Below are 18,841 nucleotides of genomic sequence, written 5' to 3' on the forward strand. Positions count from 1 at the left end.
CAACAAAAGAATTATAGGACTCAACATAAAAGCTGCAGTAAGCTGGAAAGCTAACCTATCCAAAGAAACAAACTCTGTGATGAGATTTTTTGGCCGGTAAGGAGAAGATTATCCCTACTCAAGTATAGTTCTGTCTGATCATATCAGATGCTTTGGAAAAAATCAAGCACCAAGGAAGTGAATATTAAATGACAATTCATTGTTTCAGCCTTGTGTTCTCTGCATGTATCCAGTCTAGAATATCTGAACAATCTTCATGTCTGATAAAATGCCTGCACGATTGCATATAAACAAAACTATTAGCCCTTTTTGCCAACTCAACAATAACTAAAACCATTCAATGTTCATATACTATACCTGTTCTTAGTTCGGTTGCTCTTTAGTTCAGACACTTCTCGGCGGTTTGACAATTCTTTCTTCATTTGCAGTGATTCAGGCACAACCCAATTTCCACTTTTGTCATGGTATGCATCACAAATAAAGTTTAGAACTATATCCTGCAAAACTTGTCCAGTGTGAGATGAGTACACAAAATTTACATGAGCATAATTTAACAATTCCAGATGCCCATATTGATTAATGAGAAAAAAAAAATTGCTAAAGCTAATATGTCTAACCATTCACAGGTGCAAAGAAATAGTGTGGGAAATAAAACATAAAGCTAAGGGGAGAGTTACCTACATCTCTAGCAAATAATGGAAACAAATTGGAGAGCATACCAAGGGTTTGGAAGCGTCAAGCCAGTGATAGATATGCTCGTTACGAAACCATGTCAATTGCCGTTTTGCAAAATTTATGCAGAGAATTAACAAATTCTGGGTTTTTAAATTTGAATGTAATGAGTAAGAAACATGTACAGATCAAATTCTGGGTTTTCTGATTTGATTCGAGAACACAAAGATGGATGATCATTCTGTAGTAATGTACCCCAATATGACTTACCTGACACCATATCTTCACATCGCCAATCAATTGATCTGTATAGATCAACCCTTTGGTATGAGAGGAAAAAGCAAATGAAGTCATAGTCCAATTCCTTTGATTTAACTTCCTCCATAACATTAGCAGAGGAACTAATGTCATTAGTGTCTACTACACTAGAATCACATTCTTTGCGGAAAGAATCATACGGTACTTCGAAGGCAGATGGAGGTGATCCACTAGACTGTCATTTCATGAAAAAAAAAAAAAATTCAACCAGAGAGACAACAATGATTTAAGTTATCAATAAAACACTTATGTTTGTCATGTGTCTCTCTGTTCAAAGAATGTATAGTTTAAGTCCCTATCTTTTTTGTTTGGGGGTGAGCTAGGGGGATATTCCATTATTCACATATATAAGCAGAAACATTACAGACTAACCTTGATGATCTCCAGGTTGCGTCTTAATCAGTACCAATCATTAGCAGCCAAAAATTGAGCCTTAGGGTCACCTGCTTTGATCACCAACTGCACAGCTGCATCCTAGTGTCCATTTCTTTCTAAATCTGCCAACTCAGAAGACACTTCAGATGCGATCTCTTTTGAGGCTTTGGGAACATCTAGTTTTCCATATATTAACCTGATATTTATGACAACAAATAATGTTATGAATACAACCGAAAAGAAGAGAAAAACATATAAATAATAGCATCCCTCTAAATTCCAGAGTGTATCTGAATTCAACCTGAAGAGACTGAGTTAAATGGTGCCAATATCACCAACAAACATAGAGTTGTCTTTTCAGAAGATATTTGTTTACCAGGAAGGCTATTTTATCAACAGCTAAGTGGCATTTATGTGACTGAACATTCTAACTTTAACATAATTAACATATACACTAATAATAAGAAAGAGAAAACATTGTAGAAAATATTTACACAAGAACATAGTGGCACCTACCATCACAAGTACAAACCATTGCTACCAGTAACTATGGGAACACGCCCATTATCAAGAATACACCTTGTAGCTTGCCTTGTGTTTGGCTCCAAAACCAGTCTGGTGCAAATTGTCTCTTTTGAGTGCGCGAGCGTGCCAGCACCATGGGGTGTAGTCGTTGGGGAATCCCTTGACTTGACTTCTTGATCAAACGATGTGGATGAGGAGAGCACCAACCTCGTTACAAGGTACTTTTCTATGCCTTTCAAAAAAGGACTTCTTGCCTTATGGATAAGGGCTTTGGTTGTGATCTCTTACGTTCACTGAATCGACACTTAACATTGTAGGTTAAATAGAGCAATCATTGGGAAGTTTGGAGAAAGCACGGGTTTGCTAAAGCGTATCTTTAGCTTCGCTGGGCTGCGAGGGCGTTACCCTTGCTTCGCTGGTTTGCAACTAGGTTGCAGGTAGGTTTTCTTCGGAGAGGCTTTAGTATTCGTTGAGATTGATTGATTGATTGAAGAGTTCTCTCTTTTTCGTCCTTGAAACCTGGTATTTATACCCTAGGGTTTCGATTGCTCCTTGCCATAGAAGGATTATTGATTGAAGTTTTCTATTCAATCTCCGCTACCTGATTCCAATAAGGGCTTGTTTTCCTTATGGATCTTGGAATAGGTGAAGCTATAACCCAAACCCACGTAGACTTAATTTTGGGCCGTAGGTATCGGTCCGCTATGTTAAATCCCCTAAAGGGATCTTGCCAAAATTGCTTTTGGGCTCAAACATTGCCCCCCAGACCCCGAAATCTGGCCCACAAAAATGTAACTGATTGAAGGGGACTTAAACGACACTCTTGATGACCGAAACAAGGCCATTAATGAGGGATCGAGTCCATTCGCTTGCAAAACGTCTTTTCGTTGCATCGTTTCCCTCACAAAATTTCTTATTTAAACCTCGTAGCCACTTCAAACCTGTCACATCAGAAACTTTCCAGTCTCTCTTAAACCCAGAGACCTTCTTGTTCCCTACTATTTCTTCTCAGACGCCTAGAAATCGCTCCCCCTAAGAAAATGATCATCGATCAGGAGGAGGAAATCAACGAGAAGACCGCTTACACCTGGGGAACCAGTATCGGTGCCCGCTGCTTCATTCATACCAATGTCTAGAGACCTCTACTTCTTAGACTCCCAAACCATCATGCCAGACTGGGTCCTTCACCGCGAGATTCCATCCCAGACAATGCTCTCGCCCTCTACTGTCTACCCATCCGTTGACCTATTCCGATCCTCTGAAGGACCCCTGGAGATTTCAATAGATGGGGTGCGCATCCGTACAGAGCCAAAATAGGGAACTGGCCCACCATCAGTGTGACGGAGCGCTCTTGGTATCGCGAAGCGCGAGCACGAGATCTGGCTCGCTGGAACGCTGAAGGTATTGCCCACACCATCTTATCTGTGTTTTCGCCTTCCGCGCGGTAGCAATGGCTCACCGCTGGCCGCCTTTCTTTATTTTTGGAACACCGCCTCCAACACTTTTGATTTTCGATTTGGCCAAATGAGCATTACTTTGCTAGACATTCTCACTATCACTGGGCTACCCATCGACTGTGAATCCTACGTGCATGGTCATTTTGACTCCGCCACATTCGCCTCGACAATGGCTCAAACCGGCCATGGTTCTTATAGCGGTTCTTATCCGCGATGGCTGACCCATTACCGCAAAGACCACAATGCGATTGGTGGAATTGCTTTCCTGGCGTATTGGCTCTGCAAATCCATTTTTTGTACTTCTGCCAACAAACCCACCGGTCTTTGGACTTTTCTGGGCACGACCCTCTACAACGGCCGCCGCGTAGGGCTCGGACAACCAGTACTAGGCGCTCTCTATCGCACTCTGTATCAAGCCACCATGCATCCTTTTGAGACCGGCATTTCTTGCCCTTTTTGGATCCTCGACTTCTGGATTCAAACTTACTTCCCGTATTTTGGCTGAGAAGACATTCCACCACTCCCACAGGCCGATGAGCTTCTTGGTCAATGGCTATGCCACGAGGAAAGGTACACATACCTACCTTATTCTGAATGTTTCTCCTATCTGTACCTTTTGGACGAAATGCCGTATTCGGATCTGGTGCTTGAAAGAAGACTCCCGCCTCTACTTGAAAATGGGTTCCTTCCTGGGCATCCTAATTACAGTGATCGCGCGCGCTTGGCTTTTGCCGCGCGATCTCCTGCTCAAATATCAGGCTTGCCGCTGATGAACTCAGTTACGAGCTCTATGCCCCCAATCACTTCGCCCGCCAACTCGGCCTGATCCAGCTGGTGCCATTCCCCATCTATGACGCTTGGAACTACAACACCTCCTGGAGCAGAATTGGCCCCACAACCGGGCCTCCACCAGCCCAAAGCATGCTCACGCTGGTTGACCTTCCTAACTAGGCCAACAAGATTGCTCCCGTTGATGGCGTCGCTGAGGACTACGACCAATGGTGGTCAGAAGTCTCTGTCAACTGTTGAAGACAGTGGGATGATGAACTCTTCGCAACCCTCTTTCAAGACTTGAGGTATCCCTATAAAGCTGATACTGAGCAGCTTGCTTGCTTCCCTGAGGACGAAACACAACCTCCGCAACCTGTACTGGCTCCGTGTCCTGCTCAGCCGGAATCGTAATCCGCAAGCGCTCTCAAGAAGTAATTTTCTTAGCAGGTTCTCCATTCTCCTCCTTTTATCTCTTAGCAGGTTCTCCATTCCCCTAACTCATATTTTATTTGCAGCGGAGAAGTATGCCGCCTCCCGGTAATCAAACAGTTGATGCTACTCCCGCGAAACAAAAAGCAATAGTGACGAAGCCTGAAATCGAAGATTCTTCTGATGATGACGACCCACAAACAGTAAGGCGTTCTTCATAGAGTCCATTATCTTGATGTTTTCTTTCACAGTCTAATGTGATTTCTTGAATCTTTAATAGATTGCAGCCGCTCTAACCTGAAAGCGTAGTAGTTTCGACCCCCAGACTGACCCGTGGGTAGAAGACGAACCACTCGCTGATCGATTAGTAATACATACCTACAGCGATCACTGCAATCTTTGTTCTATTCTTATGTCTGAACCCATAACACTCCTCTCTTGCAGGTTCGTCATAGATCCACAGACCCCTCAAGGAAAATTGGGGAAGGATTGTCCGCCGCTGGTGGAGGAGAATCCTCTTCACATGCTCAAGAGCCACCTGATTTAGCCAACCCTCCACCTCCTGTCAATACGGCGAGTGACTCGCAGTTGACTCTGGTGCCAGTCTAGATTCTAGATGATAGCTAGCCTGAGGATGAGGAACGAATGCCACCTCTAGATAACCCTCGCGAGCAGCCAACTGCAACTCACCTCCTAGTAGCGCCTAATTCGATTCCAAACAATGTCGAGGTTGTCTAGGAACAAATGACAGCAGGGACCCCTATCCTTCTTAGTGCTTCTGAAACTCTTCATGAGCCCATTATTGAAGAGGTGTATCTTCTCATAGTCACCTTTAATGTAGCCCCTTGTCCTGACTCTCTGATGTTCTAACATTGCTTTTTAGGGTCAGAACTCCGTTCAGAATGAGGAGATGGCTGTCGCTACCGAGGCAATAGTTGGCAAAAACCCCACTGGGCCAGTTGGCGAAAATGTGGCTGACCAAGAACCTGCCCCCCATGCCCCCCAAGTACCTGAAGTAGAGGAAGGTATGAACCCCGAGCCAGTGCCAGAGGCAGCTCTTGTTGCGGAGCCTCTTGAGGCCCCTATCATTGTTCCTGCACCTCAACAAGCTCCTCCGTCCAGATTAGAGCAGTTGGCTCTCATGCTTGAAGTGACTCCCCCTAGAGTTATAGATGACACTAGAGAAGGCCTTCGCTGTCTCCTGGGACCAGACATTCTGACGCCAGGTGCGCCTGCGAGAGCTTTAGAGTACCTCCAAGTTCTTCTCCGCGAGGGAGTCATCTTTGAAGCCCAGTTCCGCGACATAGACAAGCTGCTAGATGATCTCCCCAGGTGGCTTAATGAGAAAACGACTGCGACGGCGTAGGCCAGACAGGCCCAAGCCCATTATCAAGCCCTTACCTAACAGATGGACAACCTGTGCGACTTTCTGGGTGAGCGGGCCACCCTTATTAGAGATTTGAGGCTCGCGGAGAATCACCTTCAGTCCCAGATCTAGGAACTCCAGGCCCAACTAGCGGCGGTGACGGCCAAGCTCGCCTAAACTAGAATAACCCTTAGCTGTTTCTGAGACGCTGTCTCAAAACCTGGCCCATGCTCGCAGAGAAGTACAACAAGCTGAACAAGCCGCTGCTGACGCTGGCTTTCGCCTGGACGAGCATTTCCTCCATCTAACTTATGCGGGTCGGGGACTTTAGGCCTCTAGTATTAGGCCCATTATTTTGTATGAACAATATTAATATTAATATTATTTAGTTATTTAGCCCACTTTGTTAGCCCAAATACTACTTCAAATTTTGTAGGCAACACAGTGTTTAACTCTGCCTTAACTGCGCATTAAAACGGTTTTAAAAGATAATCTCAAAACGAAGTAGTTACCTCTTTGAAGACCGTTCCATTTCCCACGCGTCTTCAATTTTCCTTCATTTCTGAGATCACCGCATTCAATTCTTATTGATGGCTCTATTGATGGCTTTATTGATGGCCATCCATCAAAGGGTTGAGGCCACTAAGGTTGGCCCTATAAATATCTGTACTTGTAGAAGTGAAATACCCACAACCCTGGCTTACCTAGAAATAGCCTTGCAAGCCCTACTTCTGTTCCTTTCCTTCCTAAAATCTTCTCCTCACAATCCCGCTCTCAGCCTCTAGCTCTTAGGCTTTATGGCTTAATCTCAAGTCCTGGGTAGGCCTTATGGCCTAATCTCAGGTCCAGCCGCATGTCTTTGGCCTCAAAAAGTCTGGGTGGGATTCACCCGGTTTCAGTTAGGTTGAAGAACATGCGGCGCTCCTAACGCAGGATACCAGGAGTCCTTCTCCTTAGGTTCCCTTGCGCTGAGCAAATCGAAGAAGGGTGTGAGGCCACCCAAGGCCGTACGCTCTTTTTCAACGCCCTACCTCCTGGACTTAGCGGATCGAACTTTCGTTTTGTCCTGGAGGGAGATGGGGCAGCTGGACTACACTTTCCTTTGATGACCACCTTCATCTCGGAGGATAACTAACTGGAAGGATTGCGATGGATTATTTCCTTCCATCTCCTTGCAGTACAGACGATAGCAGCTGTAGCTCAGATCTGAGGAGGGTGAAGAGAGCAAGAGGAAGAGTGACCGTCAAACTGCCCTCCTAACAAACAACCTAGACTCTTAGAAGATCTGAAGTACAATGTTCCAGTGACTTTTGGCTTTGTAGTCTTGCAAATGTAACCTTTGCGAATGTACTTGTATTGCTTTTGGCCGCAAAGCCACTTTATGAATACAATCATATTTCTTTCGCTACTTTTTCTATAATATAGTAAGGCCTCTGGTATAGGCCATGCTAAATGTGCTCAAACTCTTAACACTTATTGTCAAAAGAATTGAAGAAATTTCTCAAATTTAAATGCAATCAGAGAAACCAAAATAATAATCAGAGAAAAGAAGGCAGCGAATACAAGGCCTGAAGGCATAGAATGTTGCCCTCCTAGTCTTACTAGGTGAAGCAAATACATGAGAATGGGGCCAATGAGGAGGCCTAAGTGGTAGGGAGGACGTGAACACAGTAAGACTATATATGTTTGCCTCCCTGTCCCAGGAACAGGTGGATCTTCAAATACTCAGACACTTGGTAATATTTCTTCAAGAACCTGCCATTGATTAGGTTGCGATGGAGTTCGCCGTCCAAATCCTTAAGGTGAAAAGCCCCGCAATCTAGAATTCGGTGAACCACAAAGGGTCCTTCCCAAGGCAGAGTCCATTTACCGCGGCCGGTAAACTTCTCGCCGAGTGGCATGACTACTTTCCACACAAGGTCACCATCCTTGTAGCTGCACCCGCGTGTCCTCTTATTATAGGCGCGAGCGATGCGTTGCTTTTCCATCACTAAGCTGTCCAAAGCCTCTAAGCGCTTCTCGCTAAGATCTTCATGCTCCTGCCACATAGCCTGGACATAATCCTCACCAATCATATGATGTTGATCCTGGACGTGCAGGGATTGAACATTGAATTCCAAAGGGAGAACTGCATCGTGGCCAAACATTAAAGCATAGGGTGTAGTGGTTGTAGGGTTCCACTTGGAAGTGCGATAAGCCCATAGTGTCTCATACAATGTGTCATGCCACTGGCGAGGATTCTCTGCAAGCATCTTCTTCAGTAACGTGATGATAATCTTGTTACTGGCCTCTGCTTGGCCGTTGGATTGAGCATAGTAAGGGGTAGAGTGGATAAACTGGATACCCTAGTCAGCCACAAGCTCTTGCATATTGCGTCCCATAAATGATGCCCCCCTATTTGAGACCAGTACCTCCGGAACACCAAAACTGCAAATAATATTTTGAAAGATAAATTGTCGAATGGTGGCACCCGAGGCCTCCTTCAAAGGCTCAGCCACTACCCACTTAGTAAAGAAGTCTGTAGCGACAATGATGAACTTGTGCTGGAGAGATAAATGGGGATGGATCATCCCAATCAGATCTAATGCCCAGCCTCCCGCAGGCCAAGGTTTTATAGTAGGCTGCATGGGTATATTGGGAATGTGCTGGACTGGTCCGTGTGCCTGGCAATCTTGGCAACCCTTCGCGAACGCGATGCAATCTTTAAAATACTGGGCCAATAATAATCATGTCTCCAGATCAGCCAATACATCTTAAGACCCGCTTGATGAGCTCCACATACACCTGCATGTTCTTGTCGCATCATTAGCTTCACTTCGCGGCCATATACACACCTAAAATTGATGCCCTCTTCACTGCATCGGCGCAGCTCATCGTTTTTGAGAAAGTAATTAAGCGTGAGAAAGCGTATCTTCTTGTTAGTAGAGGAGTCTAGTTGCTTAAGGTAGGCGATCAGAGGAGCTCGCCAGTCCACATCAATAAGGTCTAAGACAGCCACAGTTGCGTCATCAGGTGGGTTAGGCCGAGCGAGCCATGAAGGCAATGTACGGCGCTCGACCTTTAGAATGCGCTCGCGAACACCAAACTTCAAAGTAATGCCTGTGGCCAGCTGGGTGAGCTCATTGGCTACAAAATTGCGCTCGCGAGGAATCTGTTCCAAGTCCACATCATCGAATTGGTTAAAAAGTTCCAGTGCACGATCCAAATAGGGTGCGAGCAAGTAACTTGTGCGCTGGAACTTCTCGCGAAGCTGATTGATCATGAGCAACGAATCTTCACGAACCTGTATGTCTCTAACCCCTAATTCTAGCAACACTTCTAGGCCTATAATGAGGGCCTCATATTATGCTTGGTTATTAGTGCATCGGAACTCTAACTGAAAAGAATAGGAAAAACGATCGCCTGTCAGATTCTCCAACACGACTCCTGCCCCTGCTAGTGTATCTGTTCTTGAACGGTCAAAGTACAATACCTAGGGTTGGAGTGAGACTGTGGCTTGATATAGCGCGGCGTACTCTGGTAAGCATGCCAAGTTCGGGCGATCTAAAGTTTTAGCAGCGGCCTCTAAATCTCTCACCGCGGAGGTGTCTAGCATAGGGTGATGCGCTAGAAAATCAGCGATGGCTTGTCCCTTAATTGCTTTCTGTGAGACATACTAAAGCGAAAATTCTGACAAGGCGAGTACCCATTTGCCAATACGACGTCTCAGGATAGGTCTTGATAACATATACTTGACTAGATCGGTTTGAGAAACGATGCAAAGTAGTAAAGGACAACATGTAATGTCGCAACTTGCATGGTGAGAAGTATAACGTAAGACACAACTTTTCCATTGGAGTGTACCTTGTTTCGCAATCTGTGAGTGTCTTACTAAGGTAAAAGATGGCATGTTCTATGCCGTCTTCATCATCCTGAGCAAGAAGGCTGCCAATGGAAGCCTCAGCTGCTGAAATATACAATTTTAATGGAAATCCGGCTCTCGGAGGAACGAGCACTGGCGGGCTCGCTAAATAGGCCTTGATTTTGTCAAAGGCCTCTTGATGTTTGGGTTCCCATACAAACTCGTTCTGTCCTTGGAGCTTTAGTAGTGGGGAAAATGTTACAATGATAGGTGTACCCTCAATCCCAGAATTTGAACGATCCGTATTTACTGTATACTAACTATGATATTTTTCAGAGTTAAATTGCGCGCTTAGTTTTAGCATATCATTCTTTCTGAGATAAAAATTGGACAAGAAAAAACAAAAGGAAGTAGAAGATACAAGCAGCAAATTTTGCAACTAATCCATGAACTTGCAAGAACACATAACCAAAAAGCAACAAATTTTTGTCAAACTAACACAAACACAAAACTAAAGCATTACACAACACCACCAATCGCATAAGAAACTAACATAAACACAAAACTAAAGCTACTGACCCTCAATATAAAACTGATAATCAGACTATAGCTACTGACTTGCAAACAAAATGTTGCTGAGTCCTACAGAAATAACAAACAAATTAAGATCAGTATAGCTCCACCAAATTGCAAAACAAATAAACAACACACGATCCATTATAGCTTAACCATGCCAAAACCTGTGACAACATAAGGCTGAAAGTACTGACCCTCAGAATTTCTCAACCAACATTTCTCAACTAAAACTACTAAGCATAATCAAATTTCGATAGTATCGAATGCATAATTAGACTATAGCTACTGACCTTCAGCAACTACAAATTTCTCTACTGACCTTCAAGCCCTAGCATCACAGAAGCCTCACCTCCGGGGTTGTGCCCTCGCTTCGCCTTCTAGCTTCGTAGCCTCGCTTCGCCGGCTGCTTTGCCGCCTAGCTTTGCAACCTCCCTTTGCTGGCTTTGCAACCTCGCTTCATCGCCTCACTTCGCCTGTTTTGTAGCCTCCCTTCACCATTTGCTTCGCAGCCTCGCAACCTCCCTTAGTCGGCTGCTTCGCCGCCTCCCTTCGTGGGTTGCTTCGTAACCTTGCTTCGCCGCCTCGCTTCGCCACCTACCTTCGTCGAAGCCCTAGATCGATTTAGGGAGGATTTGGATTTTTGGATGGTTTCGATTTTGGAACCATTCTGATTTTGGGAGAAATGAGTTATGTGAGTCTCAGTGGCATGTTTCATAATTTTCTTAATATTTGAGTGTTTTTTCTATATAATGGGCTGACAGCCTGTTTCAATTGTTGGTCGCACTGGTTATTGGTTCTGGAGTCTGCTATTGGTAAATGGTAGTGTCTTTTGTAGTTATTGGTCTTTAACTCTATAAAAAATTACCACAAATAAGAGCTTGATTACTACTTCTACGACAATTCGTTATCTCATCGGTTAAATGGTTCTCAAACTTGTAATATTGAATAATTACCACAAATACAACCTTGGTTACTACTTTGGCTAAAGGAAAGTAGTTACAAAATAGACAACTTCATTACACCATAAAAGACTCATCGCAAATTTACTTAAATTTATGAAGTTTTACCATTGTAGCAACACATTCGTTGTTTTATCAGTAAAGTGGTTATGAAAACTTGTAATAGTGAAATATTAACACTTATTACAACTAGATTACCACTTTTGATCACATTTCGTTGTTTTATTGGTAAAAAATTTCTCAAACTTGTTATAGTGAAATATTAACACTAATTATAACTTGACTACCACTTTTTACAATAATTCGTTCTGTCATCAATTTTATGACTTAGGCTTGGAATATTGAAGCATTATCAAAATTACAACCTTAATTACTACTTTTGATCTCTGTTATCATAAAATTAGAAGAGAATATGGTTAATTAAGTTTTTATTTTATTTTTTATTTTTGAAAAGAATCATCCTCAACTCTATCTGCCTTTTTTTCCTTTCTCTTTCTTTTTTCTGTCTTCTTCCTTCTTCCTTCTTCGTCCTTCATCTCGTCTTCTCCTCTTCACATTAGGGTTTTCTCTTAGAACAAAATTAGACAAAAACTGAATGATTTTTGTAAAAATTGGACGGGGACGAGTTTCTTCCTCTTTTTTTCTTCTTCTCCTTTACAATTTTGGGTTTTCTAAATTTTATTTTTTGAATATGTAATTGAGAATCTTGAAAAAAAAAAAAATTCATACCGGTTAACTAGTAAGCAGGTTACCACTATTGAATATTCTAGACTGTCAAATATATTCACATTTTAATTATATCCAACGGTCTAAAATATTCAAAAAACTTGATGTATGGCATACGTCACATTACTATGAATTTTTCGTCAGCATGAGGCTTATACAGATCAAGTAGGTAAATTAAGAACAGTTACTACCATATACCATATAGTCGTCATATATGGATAGGGTGGATGCGATGTTGGGTGTGGACAGAGATATGATTATTAGCACTACACTTCATCCGGATGAAAAAGGAAAGTCAATCTTTTATCTTTTGCCAGACACGGTTTCTGTCCTTCTATATATATTAAATAATAGCAGCACTCAAACGAAAGCAAGCAACTGAATCCTCCTCTGCGAGAGCAAACAGAGCAGATCGAAGAGGAAATTCAGATCATCCAATTTTAGAAAATGGGTTGCCGCATACTTCTCCTCCTCCTGGGGACTTTCTTCCTTGATGGGCTACTCCTCTCCATGGCTGCTGACGTCCACCACTACAGCTTTATTGTAAGGATTATCAGTCAACTAGTATGTATAATATGTATATAATTAATATGTTTCTTAGTTTGTTAATCATACAGATATTTGGTTAATTCCTTTAGTAATATTATTGTGGTTAACTGCAGCTGAAGGAGACCAACTTTACAAGACTCTGTTTCACAAAGCCGATGCTCACTGTAAATGAGTCGTTCCCAGGTCCAACCATTCTTGTTCGCAAAGGCGATACTGCTTTTGTTACTGTTCATAATGATGGCAAATATGGTGTCACCATTCACTGGTCTCTCTCTCTCTCTCCCTCTCTCTCTCTCTCTCTCTCAGTGTACGATCAGATGCAGATCCAAGTGCTCACTAAACTGAGGAACATAAAGTCTTTCGACTGACATATGTATCTCAGTCAATGATTCTCTGTTCAATATATATCTGTTATTTCCATGCATGAAGTTAATAATAAACTAAAGTCTTAGAAATTGTTGTCTCCTCAAATAAGGAAATGAATACACCTATCCATTTTATGAAGCAAATTTGAGAAATATCACTGTTCTTAAATTTTGCTACTCTCCTCGACCATGATTGAAATTTGATTTTATATGCTTGAACCTTTTTATAGGCATGGAGTGAAGCAACCGCGTAATTCATGGTCAGATGGTCCAGAAAATATCACCCAGTGTCCAATTCAACCTGGAAAGAAGTTCACTTATGAGGTCATATTCTCAGATGAAGAAGGCACACTTTGGTGGCATGCACATAGCGACTGGTCACGTGCCACAGTTCATGGCCACATTGTTATTTTACCTGAGAGAGGAAAAACTTATCCATTTCCTAAACCATACGCAGAGCAAACAATTTTTCTTGGTATATACATACATATTATCTATATTATTATCTCTATCTATATCTTTTAATAAAATAAATCTAGTTAAGGTATGCTCAAATCACTAATAATTCACATTTAGTAATCGTTTTCTGTCTTAATTTTTTATATTGGCAGGATCATGGTTTAATACAGACGTAAAGGAACTAATTGATGACGCCATGGCAACCGGAAGTGACCCAGAGGCGTCCACTGGATTCACCATCAATGGCTGGCCAGGAGCTTTATACAATTGCTCCAACGGTATATCTATAAAAACAAAACAAAAAAGTAAAAAACAAATTGCTTAATGATTTATTATTTTGAGACAACCACTAAATTTGTTATGTCACAACCTCTAACTTAAACACTTCATATTTTTTAGACACAGTACAAAGTGAAAAGAAGGACAAATGATTTAATGAATTTTGTAAATTAAAAATTAATTTCTTCTGCAATATATTGCAGAAACTATATACACTCTTGGGGTTGAATACGGCAAAACCTATCTTCTTCGTCTAGTGAGCGGTGTTATGAATGAAGAAATGTTCTTCGGAATTGCCGGGCACAACTTCACAGTGGTGGCACAAGACGCAGCATACTTAAAGCCTATAGTCACAAGCTACATAATGATAGCTCCAGGACAAACCATGGATATTCTACTAACGGCAAACCAGACCCCAAGTTACTATTACATTGCTGCCAGCCCATTTTTCGACTCAAACGCTCCCTTCGACAACACCACCACCACAGCTATCCTTCGGTACACGAAAGTAACTTCCGCTCCGTCGACTATTCCTATGCCTTCACTTCCCTTTGTAACAAACAAAAAAGCTGTAGACAACTTCACAGCTCAGTTAAGGGCCTTGGCAAGCAAGAAACATCTCAGTGTGCCCAAAAATTTTACCGAAAGAATCATAATCTCAGTCTCCGTGAACCAACTACCTTGTGAGGCTAATGTCACCTGCGGGGGTCCGAATGGTAACAGGCTGGCTGCTAGCTTGAACAATATCAGCTTCTCCACCCCCACTACTGACATACTGCAAGCATACTATAGGTACGTTATAATTTCTCGGTGACCATATTTATATTCTACGTACAACCTTGAAAGAGTGGTCCCACCACTATAAAATTTCTTTCTAGACACATGTATGTATAATTTTTATGTGTTCATTTATGGTAAATTAATATATCGATATATTAAGTTACAATGATATAGTGATTTTATGCATTAGTAGACTAATGGGTAAAACTATGATATATTAATATTTCTTATATATTAACTATTTTTACCACTTTAGGGACTCATGTTACCACTTTGAGGACTAATATTACTATTTTGAGAACTCATATAGTAAACTAAGAAAATTTACCACTTTAAGGACTCATGTTACCACTTTGAGGACTAATATTACTATTTTGATGACTCAATTTACCAATTTTAAGGCAATTGTATGCATGTCATACATTAACACATTGTAGAATTTTCCGTAGACTAATTTGTTACCATTCTATTTTTGCAACGTATTTGACTACTACTGTATCGCACTAAGTTTACTCATTAATGTACCGTAAAATTTTTCTATTTTCATATGATGTTATTCAAAATAAATTGGTTGCTATATATCAAATTATTCCTCTCATATATATAAGGGCACATGAATTCAAAAAATTAGTAAAATAAATCATGAATTAATTACTTGGATAATTTGCATAGAAACTTAAATGATACTTACGAAGACGATTTTCCAAATCAACCGCCGGTGTATTTCAACTTTTCTGGAGTTGATACAGAACAGGGAAAAAAATACAAACAGTACCCAAACTATGAGCCACTAATAACTTTTGTACCTCAACTTCAAAAACTATCATTTTGGTACCTGGACTTTTCACCCCGACCCAAGATTCATACCTGGGATCCACTTTGCTGTTAACAGTGTTAAATTTACAAGGGTAAATCTGTCATTTCACTGTTCATCTCTATTACCATGGTACTGTTCAATTTTAATTTAATTAAAAAAAAAAATTTCTAAGGAGAGGAAAATAATTTTTTTAAAATGAACATTACCATGGTAAGAGAGATGAACAGTGAAATGACAGATTTACCCTTGTAAATTTAACACCGTTAATGGCAAAATGGACGGCATGTATGAATGTTAGGTCGTGTTAGATAATCTAGGTACTATTGTGATAGTTTTTAAAGTTGAGGTACGAAAGTTATTAGTGGCCCGTAATTCAGGTACTGTTTATAAGTTTTTCCCTTAATGTACCGTAAAATTTTTCTATTTTCATATGATGTTATTCAAAATAAATTGGTTGCTATATATCAAATTATTCCTCTCATATATATAAGGGCACATGAATTCAAAAAATTAGTAAAATAAATCATGAATTAATTACTTGGATAATTTGCATAGGAACTTAAATGATACTTACGAAGACGATTTTCCAAATCAACCGCCGGTGTATTTCAACTTTTCTGGAGTTGATACAGAACTGTATCTATTGCCGGAGGTAGGGACAAAGGTGAAGATGATCGAGTACGGGGCATCAATTGAAATTGTGTACCAAGGGACTAATGTCGGGAATGCAGAAAACCATCCAATGCATCTACATGGTTACAGCTTCCATGTTGTTGGGTCTGCTTACGGCAACTGGAATGAGACCACTTCTCCGGCCACTTACAACTTGGTCGATCCACCGGAAGTCAACACTGTTGGAATTCCGAAGAATGGATGGACTGCCATCCGATTCGTTGCTAACAATCCCGGTATGTACAGCCTCTCTCCCTGTCATGTTAATTAGATTTATTGCCAGCTAGGGTTTAGAGTTAGCTTTTAGGATGCTAATTAGTAATTATATCTCTAGTAAACTACAAGATATATATGACAGCAGGCCGGCAGTGTACTATTTGAACCACATATTTCAAAACAATCATTATTCATTTGAGCAATGATGAGTACGTTCTGTTCGATCTGAACCATACAAAGCCACGCAACAGAACTTCACATGGCTCTGTTCTAGTACGCGTCTGGGTTCGTGAAAAATGTCAATTAATTTGTCAAGTGAATTAATTATTGAATTGTGCAAGTTATTGAATTTTGATCTTGTTTGATATTTAAGGAATTTAAAGTGAAATTTTTGTGTACTTACAAGTTTCATAATTCTTCAGGAGTGTGGTTTATGCATTGTCATTTAGAACGTCATGCTAGTTGGGGTATGAATTCGGTGATTATTGTCAAGAATGGCCCCACTAAGGGAACTAGCATTCGACGACCCCCTCCAAACTTGCCAGTTTGTGCTTAGTCTTTCGGTCAGAAATCTTATATATGTAGTTTTGATTATTATGTTTGTTATTATGTTGAATAAGTGAATGTAATCTAATATATATATAGTTTTAATTATTATGTTTGTTATTATGTTGAATAAGTGATTGTAAGTTGATGATATGCCATTGGAAAATAATTTATGAAAATCATTAGCGGAATGACACACAAGGTCAGTCTATAAGCTATTGGCCAAAATTCTTCTTTAAAAAATTTTGATTGCAAATTAAGAAATTTTAATAAAAATTAAGAAAAAAAATTCAAAACTTTTGAGCCATAGCAAAAAGCTAGAGTGTGCATAGAATTTTGCCCTTACTATAAACTGAAGAGTAAGATAGAGAGAGAATAGAGAGACAAAATATATGAGGAGAGAGAAGTGTGTGATTCATTTTCACAAGACTCATTTATATATGAGTAGGGTTTACATCATAATTAAGGACATAACTAATGAGTAATCTCGTGGACAACTATACATATATATGATATTTACAACACTTCCTCTTAGATGTCCACAAGTGAATGATATGGTGTTGGACATGCTTAATGTTACCTCATTAAAAACCTGGCCATTTAACAAAATCCCAGTAGGATAAAAACAACCTCGGTCAAATGAGAAAAAGAGTGCAACGCGCATATATACTATGCAATATACTTTTGAATGCTCTACTTGATTGTTACAAGCTTCAATTCTGTATGTGATAAAATACATGTACCATGTATAGTGGATATAGTGTGTCGATCATAGAACTAAGATTGTGTGTGCTTTACATATAAAAGGGGACTCATCATGAATATCATTTTCTCCAAAGGTTAGGGTAATATCAATAAAACTATGATCTTGTCAATAAATCTTACCTTACATGATAAGAGTAAAACCAATTTCATATGCTCAAATTATAGATAAAGATATTAGCTAAAGAATAACAATATAAAGGAATAACAATTAACACATTCACCTTTATACGATATTTCGAGCATTGAAAATTCACATAGCATACTTAGCCATAATATCAATTTGTGCAATTGACAATTTCTTATAGGCTCTGTAGGAGCTCTGGTTAAATTCATAACTTCGTGAAAGTTATAATATGTTGCAACGTAATTCGAAATTCATATCTTAGTCTTGTCATCGTGCTCATTGAGACAATAAGTCACTTTGACTATAATAGAATGACTATATATAAGCTTTAGACTTTCATTTCATGAATTCTATGAGCAAGCTTCAATCTCTTTCATTGAATCATGGATTTGCCATGCAGGCAATATGAATCCTTGAAGGATTTGATTAAGCAACATATTTATAATGACACATTAGATTAGAGGATTTTCTTTTAGCAATGTGTTTTTAAGATCTTTATAATAACCAACAAGACAACTTGTCATAAGCCTCTCATCAATATAAAAACTATATGTGACACTGTACTTATAGAAAACTTGTCGTTTGTATGAAGGGAAGAATAATATTCATAATCTCGACTCTCTATAAAGAGATTTGTGTCATAGTGATTTCAATTCACTTTAGTACACCCACTTGTAATTTTTAGAGTTGATAAAGTCCAAATATATCATCATGTTTCTAATATTCAAATTCATTAGAATTGTCTCTTTCCAATTTGGTCAATAGTATAGTTTGTCGACATAACGAAACATAGTACAATATACAACCCTTGATGAATTCAGTAGCTACTGTATTAAGAAATCATCAATGATCATCATTTTTCGATCTCACACATTCATATATACATGCAATAGCTATAATAAACTTATTGATATTGAGTACTCATACCTCTTTTAGGGTATTTATTGTCTATCAAAGATAATAATAAAAGAATGTGGACTTTTGGATAACCTCATGAAGAACATTATAGGACTTATATAATCTCCCCTTACAGCGAGCTTAAAACATTGGACTTTAGTGGATATATTCCACAAATTTCATGCTATTACATTAATCTTCCCCCCCCCCCCCTAATGGCGGGAAGAATGTCTGACTTAACCATTCACAAAACATGCATTTAAAAATATTGGATTTAGAATATCCATTTATGGGTAGCGAGCCAAAACCAATTTTAGGTAAAAAAGATAATGATCTAAGACTTTTAAAAAAATATAT

At 40.1% G+C, this 18,841-nt stretch overlaps 1 protein-coding gene and 1 pseudogene across 2 annotated transcripts; one reads left to right on the forward strand and one right to left on the reverse strand.

The window, feature by feature from the left end:
* Window positions 1–196: 196 nt before the first annotated feature.
* On the reverse strand, window positions 197–3,307 carry LOC112171217 (annotated as a pseudogene).
* A 9,073-nt stretch (window positions 3,308–12,380) lies between these two features.
* Window positions 12,381–16,809, forward strand: LOC112170523 (laccase-14). 2 transcript variants are annotated; one of them, XM_024307850.2, is made up of 7 exons: window positions 12,381–12,558; window positions 12,678–12,829; window positions 13,160–13,404; window positions 13,541–13,666; window positions 13,871–14,459; window positions 15,820–16,172; window positions 16,575–16,809. In XM_024307850.2, the coding sequence occupies exons 1-7, from the start codon at window positions 12,463–12,465 to the stop codon at window positions 16,706–16,708; spliced, it is 1,695 nt and encodes a 564-aa protein (XP_024163618.1). In that variant the 5' UTR covers window positions 12,381–12,462; the 3' UTR covers window positions 16,709–16,809. The 2 variants fall into 2 exon arrangements, with proteins under 2 accessions (XP_024163618.1, XP_040365135.1); XM_040509201.1 differs by lacking the exons at window positions 15,820–16,172; window positions 16,575–16,809 and adding an exon at window positions 15,120–15,351.
* The last annotated feature ends 2,032 nt before the right edge of the window (window positions 16,810–18,841 follow it).

The sequence above is a fragment of the Rosa chinensis genome, chromosome 6 (assembly GCF_002994745.2).
Source record: "Rosa chinensis cultivar Old Blush chromosome 6, RchiOBHm-V2, whole genome shotgun sequence".
Classification (NCBI taxonomy): domain Eukaryota; kingdom Viridiplantae; phylum Streptophyta; class Magnoliopsida; order Rosales; family Rosaceae; genus Rosa; species Rosa chinensis.